This window comes from Salmo salar, chromosome 10 (genome assembly GCF_965601325.2).
Source record: "Salmo salar chromosome 10, fSalSal1, whole genome shotgun sequence".
Lineage (NCBI taxonomy): Eukaryota > Metazoa > Chordata > Actinopteri > Salmoniformes > Salmonidae > Salmo > Salmo salar.
The window spans coordinates 49,392,200-49,411,788 of NC_138300.1; the positions used below are offsets into that span (position 1 = coordinate 49,392,200).

Consider the following 19,589-nt stretch of genomic DNA (forward strand, 5'->3'; position numbering starts at 1 on the left):
CATTTTTGTTATGTGGCATTATTATATACTTTACAAATATTATTTTACTATTTAGTTTTAATATGTTAAAATCCTGTGTACATTATAAAGGGACATTTTTTTTTTAAATACAAAGAAAGTACAAAGAAAAGTATGCCTGGCCCGTGATTTTGTTGTGTTATTTCTTTTTTCCCTCTTTTCTATTTTACTCCCTTTTTTCTCCCCAAATTCGAGCTTGTCTGTTCACTGCAACTCCCCAACCGGCTCGGGAGAGCCAAAGGCGGAGTCATGCCTCCTCCGAAACATGACCCGCCAAACCATGCTCCTTAACACCCGCCCGCTTAACCCGGAAGCCAGCCGCACCAATGTGTTGGAGGAAACACCATTCAACTGGCGACCGGGGTCAGCCTGCAGGCACCCGGCCCGCCACAAGGAGTCGCAAGAGCACGATGAGCCAAGTAAAGCCACCTGACCAAACCCCCTGGGCCAATTGTGCGCCATCCTATGGGACTCCCAGCTACGGCCGGTTGTGACACAGCCCGGGAATGAACCCGGGTCTGTAGGAATGCCTTTAGCACTGCGATGCAGTGCCTTAGACCGCTTCGCCACTCGGGAGAATCCTTGTTGTTTTTTCAATATGGTCCATGCGCTGATTGTGTCTGACACCCCTGATCTAGCGTATCCATTTATGTAGCTTGCTATTTATTTAGCAAGCTAAAAACACATTGCCTAACATCAACAAGCTCGCTAGCTAGCTGCTGGGAGGATGTCATGTCATTGGAGAAGTGGGTGAGTGACTGACTCATTTTTCATTGGCTATAGCTACAGATGCTACAGGTATTATTTGGTTAGCTGGCAAGAAATGTGAATCGCTTTGCTAGCTAGCTATGCTAAACTTGAACGACTGTTATCCACAGTTAGCATATATCTTAGTTGGCAATCAAATGTATTTGGCATCGATCAAATGGGCGGGCAGGCATGCAAGTTCCCATTCAGTTGTCAAAACGTGTGTTGGGACAAGCATGCATTTGCAGGCCAGCTGCAGAAGGACGAGCAGGCTACTATTCCCCATGGTTTATCAGTGCAATTCTGACAGTCAACTAGCTGAAAAAGTTTTAGAGGATTTATCCAATGTTCCTTCGTTAGATTTTAGCTCATCTTGCTCTGGCTAGCATTAGTTGTTGATCTTGTTGTGCATAGCTGAGGGGGAGAGAGCCTACATTTTCATGGTTGTTTGATCAAAAGGATTGTGACGTCCCCAAATGTAAAACTCCTGTGGTATTTACAGTGCATTCGGAAAGTATTCAGACCTCTTGACTTTTTCCACATTCTGTTAACTTACAGCTTTTTATAAAATGGATTAAAAAATATACAAATCCTCAGTCTACACAGTGATAATGACAAAGCGAAAAATGTTTTTTTTTTTTTTGAGTAAAAAAATTAAACCTTATTTATGTAAGTATTCAGACCCTTTGCTATGAGACTTGAAAGTGAGCTCAGGTGCATCCTGTTTCCTTTGATCATCCTTGAGATGTTTCTACAACTTTATTGGAGTCCACCTGTGGTAAATTCAATTGATTGAAAAATACTTGGAAAGGCACACACCTGTCTATAAGGTCCCACAGTTGACAGTGCATGTCAGAGCAAAAACAAAGCCATGAGGTCGAAGGAATTGTCTGTAGCGCTCCGAGACAGGATTGTGTCGAGGCACAGATCTGGGGAAGGGTACCAAAACATTTCTGCAGCATTGAAGGTCCCCAAGAACACAGTGGCTGCCATCATTCTTAAATGGAGGAAGTTTGGAACCACCAAGACTCTTCCTAGAGCTGTCAGCCCAGCCAAACTGAGCAATCGGGGGAGAAGGGCCTTGGTCAGGGAGGTGACCAAGAATCCGATGGTCACTCTGACAGAGCTCCAGAGTTCCTCTGTGGAGATGGGAGAACCTTCCAGAAGGACATAAATCTCTGCAGCACTCCACCAATCAGGCTTTTATGGTAGAGTGGCCAGACGGAAGCCACTCCTCAGTAAAAGGCACATGACAGCCCGCTTGGAGATTGCCAAAAGGCACCTAAATGACTCAGACCATGAGAAACAAGATTCTCTGGTTTGATTGAACTCTTTGGCCTGAATGCCAAGCATCACGTCTGGAGGAGACCTGGCACCACCCCTATGGTGAAGCAAGACCTGTTTTTGCTTTGTCATTATGGGTAATTGTGTGTAGATTGATGAGGGAAAAACACAATTTAATTGATTTTAGAATAAGGCTGTAACGTAACAAAATGTGTAAAAAGTCAAGGGGTCTGAATACTTTCTGAATGCACTGTATATATTTGCAGAAATCCATTCAGGTGTATTTTATGGCTTTTTGTAAATGTGTTCTAATGATCTAAAGTCACGCTGTTGCTACTGTCTATAAACACAGTCCAGTTCAAAGTGAATGATGGCAGGCTATTTCACTAATGCCCATGTGGCATATTGCTTATTTCCATGTTGGCTTACTGTAGCTCTGATTGGCTATGGCATACCGGTCTATGTAGACTCCGTTCCTGGACAGATTATTTTATTTGGTTTTATTTACTGCAGTGTCTATTAAGTGTCCAAACACACAGCCTCTTTCCCACACTGAATTTTCACAAATGCCTTCCCAAACGTTCGATGAATTTATGAAAACGTGAAAATGACCATAATGTAAGTGCTCGCTCATCAGAACATTCTTCCTGGGGTGTATATGAACAGATTTTAATCGAATGTTATGTTGCTAAAACCACTTTAAGGGTTAGGTTAACGGTTTTGGGGTTAAGGTTAGGTTTACGGTTTTGGGGTTAAGGTTAGGTTTACGGTTTTGGGGGTTAAGGTTAGGGTTAATGTTTTTGGAGTTAAGGTTAAGGTTAGGGTTTTTGGGGTTAAGGTTAAGGTTTTTGGGGTTTAGGTTAGGGTTAAGGTAAATAGGATTCTTAATGGTCAAGCATTTTTACTCCCCCAAAAGTCCTGATATTTCACTAAAATAAAGCTGTGTGTGTGTGTGTGTGTCTTACCTGGGTGTCCATGTAGTGGTGAGTGTGGTCTGGGTAGTGTCGGAGAGGTACTGGACGTCACAATCAGGCTCTTCCTGTTACTGGTCCGACAGCTGGGGAGAGAAGAGACACACACACACTTACAAACAACAACAACAACACACACACGCCGAGGAACTACATTTCATTCAATTGGATGACCAATAGGAAGTTTGCTCTGAACCGGGCGCAGATTTCCAATACATCTGGAGCCAGTTGAACAACACTATCATTCTCATAATGTGTTCTTCTATCTACATACCATTCCTCAACCGCATTCCCTCTTTCAGTGTCCACAGAACAAATAATAAGTGGCTTCTTTAAGACTCCTTACTCCAATCAGGTTAGATGTTACAGTAGACCAAGTTAATCAGGTTACAGATTACAGTAGACCAAGTTAATCAGGTTAGAGGTTACAGTAGACCAAGTTAATCAGATTAGAGGTTACAGTAGACCAAGTTAATCAGGTTAGAGGTTACAGTAGACCAAGTTAATCAAGTTAGAGGTTACAGTAGACCAAGTCAATCAGGTTAGAGGTTACAGTAGACCAAGTCAATCAGGCTAGAGGTTACAGTAGACCAAGTTAATCAGGTTAGAGGTTACAGTAGACCAAGTCAATCAGGCTAGAGGTTACAGTAGACCAAGTTAATCAGGTTAGAGGTTACAGTAGACCAAGTTAATCAGGTTACAGATTACAGTAGACCAAGTTAATCAGGTTAGAGGTTACAGTAGACCAAGTCAATCAGGCTAGAGGTTACAGTAGACCAAGTTAATCAGGTTAGATGTTACAGTAGACCAAGTTAATCAGGTTACAGATTACAGTAGACCAAGTTAATCAGGTTAGAGGTTACAGTAGACCAAATTAATCAGATTAGAGGTTACAGTAGACCAAGTTAATCAGGTTAGAGGTTACAGTAGACCAAGTCAATCAGGCTAGAGGTTACAGTAGACCAAGTTAATCAGATTAGAGGTTACAGTAGACCAAGTTAATCAGGTTAGAGATTACAGTAGACCAAGTTAATCAGGTTAGAGATTACAGTAGACCAAGTCAATCAGGCTAGAGGTTACAGTAGACCAAGTTAATCAGGTTAGAGGTTACAGTAGACCAAGTTAATCAGGTTAGAGGTTACAGTAGACCAAGTTAATCAGGTTAGAGGTTACAGTAGACCAAGTTAATCAGGTTAGAGATTACAGTAGACCAAGTTAATCAGGTTAGAGGTTACAGTAGACCAAGTTAATCAGGTTAGAGGTTACAGTAGACCAAGTTAATCAGGTTAGAGGTTACAGTAGACCAAGTCAATCAGGTTAGAGGTTACAGTAGACCAAGTTAATCAGGTTAGAGATTACAGTAGACCAAGTTCAAGGAACAGTGTAGCAGCTCCACACACACCCATCCATGAAAGCATCCCAGCTGACCCCAGAGTGTCTCTCTCTCCAGACCCCACTCAGCACAGCTGTATAGTACTCCCTGCCCACTGCTCAGACCGGCACACTATATTGGGGTGACTGACCAAGGAGGGTAAGTGAGAGAGAGAGAGATGGAGAAAGGATGGTGTGTGTGTGTCCGTCCATCTGTCCGTCCGTGGGGACGGTGTGTGAATGTGTGTTAGGCTTGGGCGGTATGCCGGGATATTGTCAATACCGTCCAAAAAACAAAAGTATGAAAACTGGATATTGCCCAACCCTAGTATGTGGTAGGTACGCCTGGACAGTGGGTGAGTTTGTGAGCAGACATTTACACATTGTGCTGCTCACTGATGCGAGAAATGTTACTGTGCCCTTCACAGTCCATCCAGAGGAAACAACATAGAAACACAGTGACTAGAACAGCAGAACCATGGAGAGCTCAGGCCAGGAGAGGTCTGATTATAGATCTGTGCTTCTAGTCACGTTCTTAATCAAGGTGGAACACCTCACTGTTGTGTTGTGGTTTCATGAGTGTCTATAATAAGCCAGTAAGCTAATTGCAGTAAGACGACTAACATAAAAACAGCTGCAGAGCTCAGTGAAGTATCTTTGCAACAATAGCTGCTAGCCTAGTGCTGCTGCAATGACACGAAACAGGTACACACACACAGCAAACTAACACTGCCATCAGTCAGCTCTGCATAATGTATGTCTCTCACAGCAGGTGGTCTACAGCAGAGAGTCTGCAGAGGAGAGATGAGGAAGAGAGGAGAGGAGAAAAGAGGAAGATGAAGGAAAAGAGAGGAGATGGGCGGAGGATAGAGGAGAGTAGTGGTAAAACCCAGCCATCACTACAGAAATCTAGCAGCATATAGCTGGCACTCTTGTCAACTGAGGTAGATGGAGAGAGGTAGGGATGGAGAGATGGAGAGAGGTAGGGGTGGAGAGATGGAGAGAGGTAGGGGTGGAGAGACGGAGAGAGGTAGGGGTGGAGAGACGGAGAGAGGTAGGGATGGAGAGACGGAGAGAGATAGGGGTGGAGAGATGGAGAGAGGTAGGGGTGGAGAGATGGAGAGAGGTAGGGGTGGAGAGATGGAGAGAGGTAGGGATGGAGAGATGGAGAGAGGTATGGATGGAGAGATGGAGAGAGGTAGGGGTGGAGAGATGGAGAGAGGTAGGGGTGGAGAGATGGAGAGAGGTAGGGATGGAGAGATGGAGAGAGGTAGGGGTGGAGAGATGGAGAGAGGTAGGGATGGAGAGAGGTAGGGGTGGAGAGATGAAGAGAGGTAGGGGTGGAGAGATGGAGAGAGGTAGGGGTGGAGAGATGGAGAGAGGTAGGGATGGAGAGATGGAGAGAGGTAGGGATGGAGAGATGGAGAGAGGTAGGGATGGAGAGAGGTAGAGGTGGAGAGACAGAGAGAAGGTATAGTAGGGATGAGAGATGGAGAGAGTTAGGGGTGGAGAGATGGAGAGAGGTAGGGGTGGAGAGATGGAGAGAGGTAGGGGTGGAGAGATGGAGAGGTAGGGATGGAGAGAGGTAGAGGTGGAGAGACAGAGAGAAGGTATAGTAGGGATGAGAGATGGAGAGAGTTAGGGGTGGAGAGATGGAGAGAGGTAGGGGTGGAGAGAGGTAGGGGTGGAGAGACGGAGAGAGGCAGGGATGGAGAGATGGAGAGAGGTAGGGATGGAGAAATGGAGAGAGGTAGGGATGGAGAGACGGAGAGAGGTAGGGATGGAGAGATGGAGAGAGGTAGGGGTGGAGAGACGGAGAGAGGTAGGGGTGGAGAGACGGAGAGAGGTAGGGATGGAGAGATGGAGAGAGGTAGGGGTGGAGAGAGGTAGGGATGGAGAGATGGAGAGAGGTAGGGGTGGAGAGATGGAGAGAGGTAGGGGTGGAGAGATGGAGAGAGGTAGGGGTGGAGAGATGGAGAGAGGTAGGGGTGGAGAGATGGAGAGAGGTAGGGATGGAGAGAGGTAGGGGTGGAGAGATGGAGAGAGGTAGGGGTGGAGAGATGGAGAGAGGTAGGGGTGGAGAGATGGAGAGAGGTAGGGGTGGAGAGATGGAGAGAGGTAGGGATGGAGAGAGGTAGAGGTGGAGAGACAGAGAGAAGGTATAGTAGGGATGAGAGATGGAGAGAGTTAGGGGTGGAGAGATGGAGAGAGGTAGGGGTGGAGAGAGGTAGGGGTGGAGAGACGGAGAGAGGCAGGGATGGAGAGATGGAGAGAGGTAGGGGTGGAGAGAGGTAGGGATGGAGAAATGGAGAGAGGTAGGGATGGAGAGACGGAGAGAGGTAGGGATGGAGAGATGGAGAGAGGTAGGGGTGGAGAGAGGTAGGGGTGGAGAGACGGAGAGAGGCAGTGATGGAGAGAGGTAGGGATGGAGAGACGGAGAGAGGCAGGGATGGAGAGAGGTAGGGGTGGAGAGACGGAGAGAGGTAGGGGTGGAGAGACGGAGAGAGGTAGGGGTGGAGAGACGGAGAGAGGTAGGGGTGGAGAGACGGAGGGAGGGTATAGTAGGATGGAGAGAGGTAGGGGTGGAGAGACGGAGAGAGGTAGGGGTGGAGAGACGGAGAGAGGTAGGGGTGGAGAGACGGAGAGAGGTAGGGGTGGAGAGACGGAGGGAGGGTATAGTAGGATGGAGAGAGGGTATAGTAGGATAGAGAGATGGAGAGAGGGTATAGTAGGATGGAGAGAGGATATAGTAGGATGGAGAGATGGAGAGAGGGTATAGTAGGATGGAGAGAGGGTATAGTAGGATGGAAATAGGGTATAGTAGGATGGAGAGAGGGTATAGTAGGATGGAAATAGGGTATAGTAGGATGGAGAGAGGATATAGTAGGATGGAGAGATGGAGAGAGGGTATAGTAGGATGGAGAGAGGGTATAGTAGGATGGAAATAGGGTATAGTAAGATGAAGAGAGGGTATAGTAGGATGAGAGAGGGTATAGTAGGGTGGAGAGAGGGTATAGTAGGATGGAGAGATGGAGAGAGGGTATAGTAGGGTGGAGAGATGGAGAGAGGGTATAGTAGGATGGAGAGAGGGTATAGTAGGGTGGAGAGATGGAGAGAGGGTATAGTAGGATGGAGAGAGGGTATAGTATGGTGGAGAGAGGGTATAGTAGGGCGGAGAGATGGAGAGAGGGTATAGTAGGATGGAGAGAGGGTATAGTATGGTGGAGAGAGGGTATAGTAGGGCGGAGAGATGGAGAGAGGGTATAGTAGCATGGAGAGATGGAATAGTAGGATGGAGCGATGGAATAGTAGGGTGGAGAGATGGAGAGGTACAGTTTAAGAAGAGAAGGAGAAGTGAAAGAGTGTGAAGGAGCGAGTACCTGAAAGAGTGTGAAGGGAGGACAGAGAAATGAGAGGGACTAGAGAAACACTCACTCCACCACTCTTCATCTTACGTACTATATTTAACAACATCCTGTTTAGAGAGAGAAAAGCAGGACTAAATCAAAATACAAAACTAGCCCCAGGAAGGCCTTGGTACATTGACAGGGTAATGGTTAGATAGCAGATTTGTGGAGGCAGACAGGCAGGAGGAGCGTGAAATGAATGTTCTGTAATTACAGTCATCCAGATAGGAGCTGCTTCTCTTCTCACCATGTGTAAGGCTGTTTCTACATGTAGTCCTCTTTAAAGTGAACTGGGGTAAAACAAAGAGAAAAGAAGCAAAAGATCTCCGTTGTATTCACACTGCTCTTGCCTTGGAATAAGGACTCAACTCTTTTGCCAGTTCACTTCACCTACATTGCTATGTTTAGAAAGAAACCCAGATCTTTTTTCCAACATTCACTCTGGGTTTTTAAAAAGTTCAGGACAAGCCATTCAATCAGAATGTGTTATCGGACAGCTAGATATACCTACTTACATTTTGGAAGCTAATAAACTCAGCAAAAAAAGAAACGTCCTCTCACTGTCAACTGCATTTATGTGTAAATATTTGTATGAACATAAGATTCAACAACTGAGACATAAACTGAACATGTTCCAAAGACATGTGACTAACAGAATTGGAATAATGTATCCCTGAACAAAGGGGGGGGGGGGGGGGTCAAAATCAAGAGTAACAGTCAGTATCTGGTGTGGCCACCAGCTGCATTGAGTACTGCAGTGCATCTCCTCCTCATGGACGGCACCAGATTTGCCTGTTCTTGCTGTGAGATGTTACCCCACTCTTCCAGCAAGGCACCTGCAAGTTCCCAGACATTTCTGGGGGGAATGGCCCTAGCCCTCACCCTCCGATCCAACAGGTCCCAGACGTGCTCAATGGGATTGAGATCCGGGCTCTTCGCTGGCCATGGCAGAACACTGACATTCCTGTCTTGCAGGAAATCAGCCATACTACTCGTTCTGTGCGTGGTGGCATTGTCATGCTGGAGGGTCATGTCAGGATGAGCCTGCAGAAAGGGTACCACATGAGGGAGGAGGATGTCTTGCCTGTAACATTGAGTTTGCCTTCAATGACAATAAGCTCAGTCCTATGATGCTGTGACACACCGCCACAGACCATGACGGACCCTCCACCTCCAAATCGATCCTGCTCCAGAGTACAGGCCTCGGTGTAACGCTCATTCCTTCAACGATAAAGGGATTGTGCATTCCTGGTGTAACTCGGGCAGTTGTTGTTGCCATCCTGTACCTGTCCCGCAGGTGTGATGTTCGGATGTACCAATCCTGGGCAGGTGTTGTTACACGTGGTCTGCTACTGCGAGGACAATCAGCTGTCCTTCCTGTCTCCCTGTAGCGCTGTCTTAGGTGTCTCACAGTACGGACATTGCAATTTATTGCCCTAGCCACATCTGCAGTCCTCATGCCTCTTTGCAGCATGCCTAAGGCACGTTCATGCAGATGAGCAGGGACCCTGGGCATCTTTCTTTGGTGTTTTTCAGAGTCAGTAGAAAGGCCTCTTTAGTGTCCTAAGTTTTCATAACTGTGACCTAAATTGCCTACCGTCTGTAAGCTGTTAGTGTCTTAACGATTGTTCCACAGGTGCATGTTCATTAATTGTTTATGGTTCATTGAAAAAGCATGGGAAACTGTGTTTAAACCCTTTACAATGAAGATCTGTGAAGTTATTTGGATTTTTATGAATTAATTTGAAAAACAGGGTCCTGAAAAATGTTTCTTTTTTTTGATGAGTTTAGATTGCATTTCATTAAATTATGAGACATACTATGAGACATCATACATGTAATCAGAAGCTCCTATTAACATGAAAATTGCTAAAAGAAAAAAATAGCAATAGAATTACTAGTCACTAATAATATTTAAATAATGCTTGACTCATCTCATATGTATATACTATATTTTAGTCAATGCCACTCCGACATTGCTCAATCTAATATTTATATATTTCTTAATTCCATAATTTTAATATTAGATGTGTGTGTGTATTGTTGTTAATCGTTGTTAGATACTACTGCACTGTTGGAGCTGCAGTAGGAACACAAGCATTTCGTTACACCCGCAATAACATCTCCTAAATATATGTATGTGACCAATAAAAATGTTATTTGATTTGAGAATAAATAATTCTGTAATTGAAAATTGAACATCCAATGTAGGCTACTGCCCCTTTAAGAGCTAGAATAGATGTTCTACCCTATGTTGTGATTCTCACCAAACATGTTATCTTCTCACGCTATTCAAACCCCACTATCAATAAACAGCTGATGAAGCTCTATTAGCCTACCTTTGGCATGTTCACACTGCACAACAAATTAAACAAACTGCACTGAGTTCACAAAAAAATTCTTAAAGGGACCAAGTGTGAAAACACCATAATATCATGACATACTGGTTCACTTCTCTCAGTCCAAATCAGATATATTAAGGTTTTCTGAGGGTTTGAAAGCTCATGTCTCAGCTCAAACCAATAACTTCATTGCTATTTCATTCTTTCCATCTCTCTCTCTCGCTCTCTAACATGCACACACCCGAGCCAGCTCCCAGAGGTTATAAGTATGTTTGATGAAAGGAACTTTTATTTTATCAGGTGGTGATGTAGAATTCCTGAGGCAGTAACTAAGTGTTACTGATGAAGAGCAGAATAGCTGAATTACCTGCCAGCTCCGTGGAGGGAACATCCAGCTACTGCTAATACAACTATAATAGCTACAGTGGCTTCAGACAACATTCACACCCCTTGACTTCTCCCACATTTTGTTCTTTAACATCCTGAATTTGAAATGGATTAAATTTAGATTTTGTGTCACTGGCCTACACACAATACCCTATAATTTCTTGTAGAACATTTTCAAAATTAATACAAAATGTAAATCTGAAATGTCTTTAGTCAATAAGCATTCCCTTTGTTATAGCAAGCGTAAATAAGTTCAGGAGTAAACGTGTGTTTAAGAAATCACATAATAAGTTGCATGGATTCATTATGTGTTCAATAATAGTGGTTAACATGATTTCTAAATGACTACCTCATCTCTGTACCCCACACACACAGTTATCTGTAAGGTCCCTCAATCGAGTAGAACATTTCAAGCAGAGATTCAACCACAAAGACCAGGGACGTTTTTCAATGCCTCGCAAAGAACGGCACTGATTGGTAGATGTGTAAAAATAAAGGTTAGACTTTGACAGAGTATTTTGTGTAGATCTTTGACCTAAAATGAGAATTAAATCAATTTTAATCCCACTTTGTAAAAAACAAAATGTGGAAAAAGTCAAGGGATGTGAATACTTTCTGAAGGCACTGTAGCTACAGTACTTCTCTCTCTAACCAAGTATTTGGTACCTCTCTCTAACCAAGTGTTTGGTACCTCTCATTCTAACAAGGTGTTTGGTACCTCTCTCTCTAACCAGGTGTTTGGTACCTCTCTCTCTAACCAACTAGCTCTCACCTTGGGCCTGTCCGACAGCCTCCTTTCGGAACTATCGGCCAGGCCTCAGGCCAGGCTGCCAAGCCTCTTGCCTGGAAAACTGGAGACGCAGGACGAGGACCACCCCCACCAGCTCTCGGTGTGGACTTGCAGGACATGTGCAAATACACTGCAGACAAGCTGCTGATTCCCTGGCCCAACGCAGTAGAAAAGACCACCATGACCTGCTACAAGGTTAAGAGGCTACCCAAAGCCCAATGGCCAGCCAGGCAAATCCTACCAATCTCACCAGAATGCCTGGAGGAGGTTACACCCGGTGACTGTGTTGACATGGAAGGGCTTGCCCCCCTGTCAAATCCCTGGTGGCTTCCCATTTATACCCCAGCCAGAAGTCCTCCATGACTTTGATTGGTCCCACTCTACCGATCAAGTATGAATGTTTCCAGTCCACCACGACAGAGAAGGTCTACAGGTCTGTCGCCACAGCGGTGAGGTCTCTCAGCATACCAAGCTGAGCTACAGGAGGAGATAGTGGTCACGCCGGAGCAGGGTCTGTGGGACGAGATCTGCATTGCCACAGACCTCAACCTGCATATGCTTAAAGCCGCCATCCAGGCGCCAGGAAGGGCAATGGGGCTCATGATATCCCAAGGTGTCAGACAGTGAGAAGCTGAAGATCCTGGATGCTCCGGTAGACCCTACTGCACTTATCATGAGAAACCCTCGAGCTTTGTCTGCCGAGGAAGACACAGCCCGGTGTACCTCACCTTCACACCAGGCTGCAGCAGGTCGACCTCCCTCAAACCTCAAGATCCCCAGACGCCCAGCCCCCCAGTTAGCACTCTGGGATTGGCCAGTGAACAGTTTAATTTCAACACCGATGGGTTCAGAGGTCTACAGCCTCCTCCACCAGGTCCCTTTATGATTGTAAATAACACGTGTTTGAGGAATGGTGCACTAAGTCACAGACAATGTCGTTCCAGTGCTCTGTCCTAGTAATTCGTTTCTACAGGAATTATTAAACAAAGGAAAGGCTTTTTCTACTATTAAGGCATATCTGGCAGCTATTTCGGCTTGTCAAGTGGGTTTTGGTAGTATCAGTGGGGCAACACCCTTTTGTTGCCCGATTTATGAAGTGTGTACGCCGTTTGCGTCCGGTGCCCAAACAGCTTTCCCCATAGTGGGACTGTTCTGGATGCTCTATCTCAAGAGCCTTTTGAGCCCCTGGATCAGGTGGATCTTAACTTCATCGGGGTAGGGGACAGTATTTTGACATCCGGATGAAAAGCGTGCCCGTAGTAAACTGCCTGCTTCTCAGGCCCAGAAGCTAAGATATGCATATTATTAGTAGATTTGGATAGAAAACACTCTGAAGTTTCTAAAACTGTTTGAATGAAGTCTGTGAGTATAACAGAACTCATATGGCAGGCAAAAACCTGAGAAAAAAATCCAACCAGGAAGTGTGGAAATCTGAGGTTTTTCAAGTGATTCCCTATCCAGTATACAGTGTCAATGGGGTCATTTTGCACTTCCTAAGACTTCCACTAGATGTCAACAGTCTTTAGAACATTGTTTCATGCTTCTACTGTGACTGGGGTGAGAATAAGAGCCATTGGAATCAGATGACTGAGAAAATGACATGAGCTCAATCGCGGTTTTCGATTGGATTGAGGTCCAGCGACTGAGATGGCCATGGCAGAACATTGATTTTGTTGTCACAGAACCATTTCTGTGTGGATCTTGGGGTATGTTTTGGGTCATTGTCTTGTTGGAAAGTCCACCTATGGCCAAGTCCCAGCCTTTTTGAAGAGGCAACCAGATTGTCAGCCAAAATTGCCTGATACTTGGTGGAATTCATTACGCCATCAATCTTAACCAGTGCCCCTGGACCTCTGGAATTAAAACAGCCCCAAAACATCACTGACCCCCCTCCATATTTCACCGTGGGTATGAGGTTCCTCTCCTTGTATGCATCTCTGTTTCAATGTCAAACATGCCGATGCTGTATCTGATCAAAATGTTAAATTTTGGTCTCATCTGACCAGAGCACCTTCTTCCAGTCATAATTTAAATGACATTTGGCAAACTCCAATCGCTTGCATCTGTGTCTTGGGGTCAGAAAGGGCTTTCTTCTGGCAACCCTTCCAAAGAGCCTGTGGTTGTGGAGGTGGCGTCTGATGGTGCTTTTTGAAACCTGGTGACCCGAAGACGCCACCAAGGCCTGCAATTCTTTCACAGTGATTCTTGGGGATTTTGTTGCTTCTCTCACCACCCTCCTCCCTATCCTGGGGGTCATTTGCGTCCTCTATCGGTGAGGTTTTCAACTGTTCCATATCTTTTGAATGTTTTAATAATTGCCCTGACAGTGCTCAGTGGTATAGTCAATCGTTTGTGGATGTTCTTGTAGCCGTTACCAGATTTATGAAGGTCTACGACCATCTGTCTCTTTTGAACTGCCAGTTCTTTTGTTTTCTTCATGGTGTTGGATTTAATTCATTAATTGTGAAACCTTGATTTGGAGGACATAGATTTTTAATTAAATCAATACATTATTTTGGTTGGTTCCATTGAAACATTAATAAAGTACAGTATCTCTCACATGTTGGTATTTTGAGTTTATCTCTATAATTATATTGTTTATATTTGTTTAAGTATTGTTTGTGCATTGCCAGTAATTTTGGAGCCCACTGTACAGGGGGTACCGGTACCGAGTCAATGTGCGGGGGTACAGGTTAGTCGAGGTCATTTGTAAAGTGACTATGCATAGATAATAAACAGCGAGTAGCAGCAGTGGGGGGGCGGGGTGTCAATGTAAATAGTCCGGATGGCCATTTGATTAATTGTTTAGCAGTCTTATGGCTTGGGGGTTGAAGCTATTAAGGAGCCTTTTTGTCCTAGACTTGGCTCTCCGGTACCACTTGAGGGGCCCCAGTGTAAAGGATCAGTGTGGCAGATTTGTTGTTGCCTACCCTTACCACCTGGGGGCGGCCCTTCAGGAAGTCCAGGATCCAGTTGCAGAGGGAGGTGTTTGGTCCCAGGGCGGCAGGATAGCCTAGTGGTTGGAGCATTCGGCTAGTAACCGAAAGGTTGCAAGTTGAAATCCCCGAGCTGACAAGGTACAAATCTGTCGTTCTACCCCTGAACAAGGCAGTTTTCTCATTGAAAATAAGAATTTGTTCTTAACTGACTTGCCTAGTTAAATAAAGGTAAAATTAAAAAAATACAAATAGTGATGAATCTCTGTGGGCACTATGGTGTTGAAAGTTGAGCTGCAGTCAATGAACAGCATTCTCACATAGGTGTTCCTTTTGTCCAGGTGGGAAAGGGCAGTGTGAAGTGCCATTCAGATTGCGTCATCTGTTGGTGCGGTATGCGAATTGGAATGGGTCTAGAGTTTCCGCGATGATGGTGTTGATGTGAGCCATGACCAGCCTTTCAAAGCACTTCATGGCTACCAACGTGAGTGCTACGGGTCGGTAGTCATTTAGGCAGGTTACCTTCGCTTTCTTGAGCACAGGGACTATGGTGGTCTGATTGAAACATGTTAGTATTACAGACTCGGTCAGGGAGAGGTTGAAAATGTCAGTGAAGACACTTGCCAGTTGGTCCGCGCATGCTATGAGTACACGTCCTAGTCGTCCCGTCTGGCCCCGCGGCCTTGTGAATGTTTACCTGTTTAAAAGTCTTGCTCACATCGGCTACGGAGAGCGCGATGACACAATCATCCAGAACAGCTAGTGCTCTCATGCATGCTTCAGTGTTGCTTGCCTCGAAGTGAGCATAAAAGGCATTTAGCTCATCTGGTAGGATGCGTCTTCTCCTTGAGCTGACAGATTTTTATCCCTCGCCGTTTTCCTCCCTGAAACATCAATATGTTGTGCACAGTACGCTCTCTGCGCATCTACAAGGACAGGACTAAGGGGTTTTAATGTAATGTAATCAGTTGTTTGTTTCCTGGGCCAAACCTCACACAGGTAAAGAGCTCATTAAACACCTTTAAATGCTGAACATTGTCAATGGCGTTCATTTTCTCGCTGTACCGAAACCGAACCGTGACCCCAAAATCGCAATATGTACCGAACCGTAGGTTTGGTGAACCGTTACAACCCTAGACACACACACACACACACACACCATATGTATCATACACAACATGGCAGCTTCTTCTTCAAAGCCGTACCACATGCTAAGCCCATACTGCAGAGCCTGCATATCAACAGATGGTAGAAGATCAAACACAGCTTTTCATTAGGGAATACTTCCACTAGCTTAGCTGCTTACTTTGTGGTGCATACCAATAACACACACTGGCCACAGAGCACACACACACACTGGCCACAGAGCACACACTGGCCACAGAGCACACACACACACACACACTGGCCACAGAGCACACACACACACACTGGCCACAGAGCACACACACACACACTGGCCACAGAGCACACACACATATTGGTCACAGAGCACACACACACACACTGGCCACAGAGAGCACACACACACACACACACACACACACACACACACACACACACACACACACACACACACACACACACACACACACACACACACACACACACACACGCACACACACACGCACACACACACACGCACACACACACACGCACTCACTCACACAAAACAGAGATGAGAGAGGGATTGGAAATGTGAAATGAAATTTGAATGTTAAATGTCAATGATAATTTTCTCATTTGAGTGATTACTGGCTCTAATCGTCTTACCAAACAGTTTCATGTGAGGCCAGCCGGTGGTTCGGCAGGCAGGCGGAGCTAAACAACATAATTACAGTCAGCCGATGTGATGAGCCAATTAACACGAGAACGCAGCAATTATGCAGACACCCGTTAGAAGGGAGTCCACAGAGAGAGCGAGAGAGAGAGAGACCAGAAACACCATCACTGCTAGCAGGAAGTCAACACAGAGAGAGACCAGAAACACCATCACTGCTAGCAGGAAGTCAACAGACAGAGAGAGACCAGAAACACCATCACTGCTAGCAGGAAGTCAACAGACAGAGAGAGACCAGAAACACCATCACTGCTAGCAGGAAGTCAACAGACAGAGAGAGACTAGAAACACCATCACTGCTAGCAGGAAGTCAACACAGAGAGAGACCAGAAACACCATCACTGCTAGCAGGAAGTCAACAGACAGAGAGAGACCAGAAACACCATCACTGCTAGCAGGAAGTCAACAGACAGAGAGAGACCAGAAACACCATCACTGCTAGCAGGAAGTCAACAGACAGAGAGAGACCAGAAACACCATCACTGCTAGCAGGAAGTCAACAGACAGAGAGAGACCAGAAACACCATCACTGCTAGCAGGAAGTCAACAGACAGAGAGAGACTAGAAACACCATCACTGCTAGCAGGAAGTCAACAGACAGAGAGAGACCAGAAACACCATCACTGCTAGCAGGAAGTCAACAGACAGAGAGAGACCAGAAACACCATCACTGCTAGCAGGAAGTCAACAGACAGAGAGAGACCAGAAACACCATCACTGCTAGCAGGAAGTCAACAGACAGAGAGAGACTAGAAACACCATCACTGCTAGCAGGAAGTCAACAGACAGAGAGAGACCAGAAACACCATCACTGCTAGCAGGAAGTCAACAGACAGAGAGAGACCAGAAACACCATCACTGCTAGCAGGAAGTCAACAGACAGAGAGAGACTAGAAACACCATCACTGCTAGCAGGAAGTCAACAGACAGAGAGAGACCAGAAACACCATCACTGCTAGCAGGAAGTCAACAGACAGAGAGAGACTAGAAACACCATCACTGCTAGCAGGAAGTCAACAGACAGAGAGAGACCAGAAACACCATCACTGCTAGCAGGAAGTCAACAGACAGAGAGAGACCAGAAACACCATCACTGCTAGCAGGAAGTCAACAAACAGAGAGAGACCAGAAACACCATCACTGCTAGCAGGAAGTCAACAGACAGAGAGAGACTAGAAACACCATCACTGCTAGCAGGAAGTCAACAGACAGAGAGAGACTAGAAACACCATCACTGCTAGCAGGAAGTCAACAGACAGAGAGAGACCAGAAACACCATCACTGCTAGCAGGAAGTCAACAGACAGAGAGAGACCAGAAACACCATCACTGCTAGCAGGAAGTCAACAGACAGAGAGAGACCAGAAACACCATCACTGCTAGCAGGAAGTCAACAGACAGAGAGAGAACAGAAACACCATCACTGGTACTGATGCATGTCAGATGCAGTCTTTCCAGAATTTTACAGACAGAGTGCAAAAGGGCCTCCGTTGGGGTTGGGGGCCACAGAGTTAGACAGGGGGGCGGCGTACTGCCTATACAATGGGGAGATTGATTTAGAGAAGGTCTAGCCTGCAGAATGGGTGAATGGCCACAGCTCTCTCTAGCCAAGGGGGAGACAGACAGACAAGAGTATCGACAGCAGCCTCATCACACTCTTTATCCACCTGCAATTGACTGACTAAACAAGCCCTGCTTTCTCTGTGAACGGAAAAGACTGAGGGATAGTGATTGCTCCTTTTCTTCCGGCTCCATTCAGAAGCACGTCTATGATCGGTCTGGCTAGTGTAGCGTATCGTCATAGGAGCACAGTGGGAGATCTGAGCATCGATCTGTACAGTATAGATTGACCTCACACAGGGCACAGAGGGAGGGAGGTGGCTGGTATATCTAGTCCTCTACAGCCTTCATCAGGTATTGAGACTGTTCAAATACCTCGCAAGAATACAGAATGACGAGGAAGAGGGGGATGAAGAGGACATAATAATCAATCCCAAATGTTCTGTCATCAGGAGGAAAACGAGGGATGTTCAAACAGACAATGGAACACTGCTACACATTATCATGGCAAAGCATCCAGAATACAATAACAGGCTGGCACGCACACGCACACACACACACACACACACACACACACACACACACACACACACACACACACAGTACAGACATATTAGGAGGGACGGATGGACAGACTGACAAAGACAGGTGGCCTGGACACAGGGAGGCTCCCTTTCTCTCCCTCCCTCCCTCCATCCATCCCTCTCTCTCTCCCTCATCCCTCTCTCTCCCTCCCTCCCTCCATCCATCCCTCTCTCTCTCCCTCATCCCTCTCTCTCCCTCTTTCCATCCCTCCATCCCTCTCTCTCCCTCCCTCCATCTATCCCTCTCTCCATCCCTCTCTCCCTCCCTCCATCCCTCCCTCTCCCTCCATCCCTCCCTCTCTCCCTCCATTAAGTCAGATGAATAATTCAACCTCCCTCATCTGCTCCCACAGAGAGAGGAAGAAAGGAGGAGATAAGTAGAGAGAGGGGTTTAGAAGAGAGAGCGAGAGAAAGAGACAGAGGGAGAGAAAGAGAGAGAGTGGTTTAGAAGAGAGAGGGAGAGAAAGAGAGTGGTTTATAAGAGAGAGGGAGAGAAAGAGAGAGTGGTTTAGAAGAGAGAGGGAGAGAAAGAGAGAGAGTGGTTTAGAAGAGAGAGGGAGAGAAAGAGATTGGTTTAGAAGAGAGAGGGAGAGAAAGAGAGAGTGGTTTAGAAGAGAGAGGGAGAGAAAGAGAGAGAGTGGTTTAGAAGAGAGAGGGAGAGAAAGAGAGAGTGGTTTAGAAGAGAGAGGGAGAGAAAGAGAGAGTGGTTTAGAAGAGAGAGGGAGAGAAAGAGAGTGGTTTAGAAGAGAGAGGGAGAGAAAGAGAGAGAGTGGTTTAGAAGAGAGAGGGAGAGAAAGAGAGAGTGGTTTAGAAGAGAGAGGGAGAGAAAGAGAGAGAGTGGTTTAGAAGAGAGAGGGAGAGAAAGAGAGAGAGTGGTTTAGAAGAGAGAGGGAGAGAAAGAGAGTGGTTTAGAAGAGAGAGGGAGAGAAAGAGAGAGTGGTTTAGAAGAGAGAGAGAGAAAGAGAGAGTGTTTTTTGGAGAAAGAGTGTTTTTTTAAGAGAGAGGGAGAGAAAGAGAGAGTGTTTTTTTGAAGAGAGGGAGAGAAAGAGAGAGTGTTTTTTTGAAGAGAGGGAGAGAAAGAGAGAGTGTTTTTTTGAAGAGAGGGAGAGAAAGAGAGAGTGTTTTTTGGAGAAAGAGTGTTTTTTTAAGAGAGAGGGAGAGAAAGAGAGAGTGTTTTTTTGAAGAGAGGGAGAGAAAGAGAGAGTGTTTTTTTGAAGAGAGGGAGAGAAAGAGAGAGTGTTTTTTGGAGAAAGAGTGTTTTTTTAAGAGAGAGGGAGAGAAAGAGAGAGTGTTTTTTTGAAGAGAGGGAGAGAAAGAGAGAGTGTTTTTTTGAAGAGAGGGAGAGATAGAGAG

At 45.8% G+C, this 19,589-nt stretch overlaps 1 protein-coding gene across 9 annotated transcripts in view; it reads right to left on the bottom strand.

Moving 5' to 3' along the window:
• Positions 1–19,589, bottom strand: part of mast2 (microtubule associated serine/threonine kinase 2) — a 334,787-nt gene that overhangs the window by 84,862 nt on the left and 230,336 nt on the right. For all 9 annotated transcript variants that reach the window (XM_045687864.2, XM_045687863.2, XM_045687862.2 and 6 more), the window contains one exon: positions 3,015–3,106. In XM_045687864.2, the coding sequence (XP_045543820.1) occupies positions 3,015–3,106 (92 nt within the window). The remainder of the gene's footprint in view (positions 1–3,014; positions 3,107–19,589) is intronic.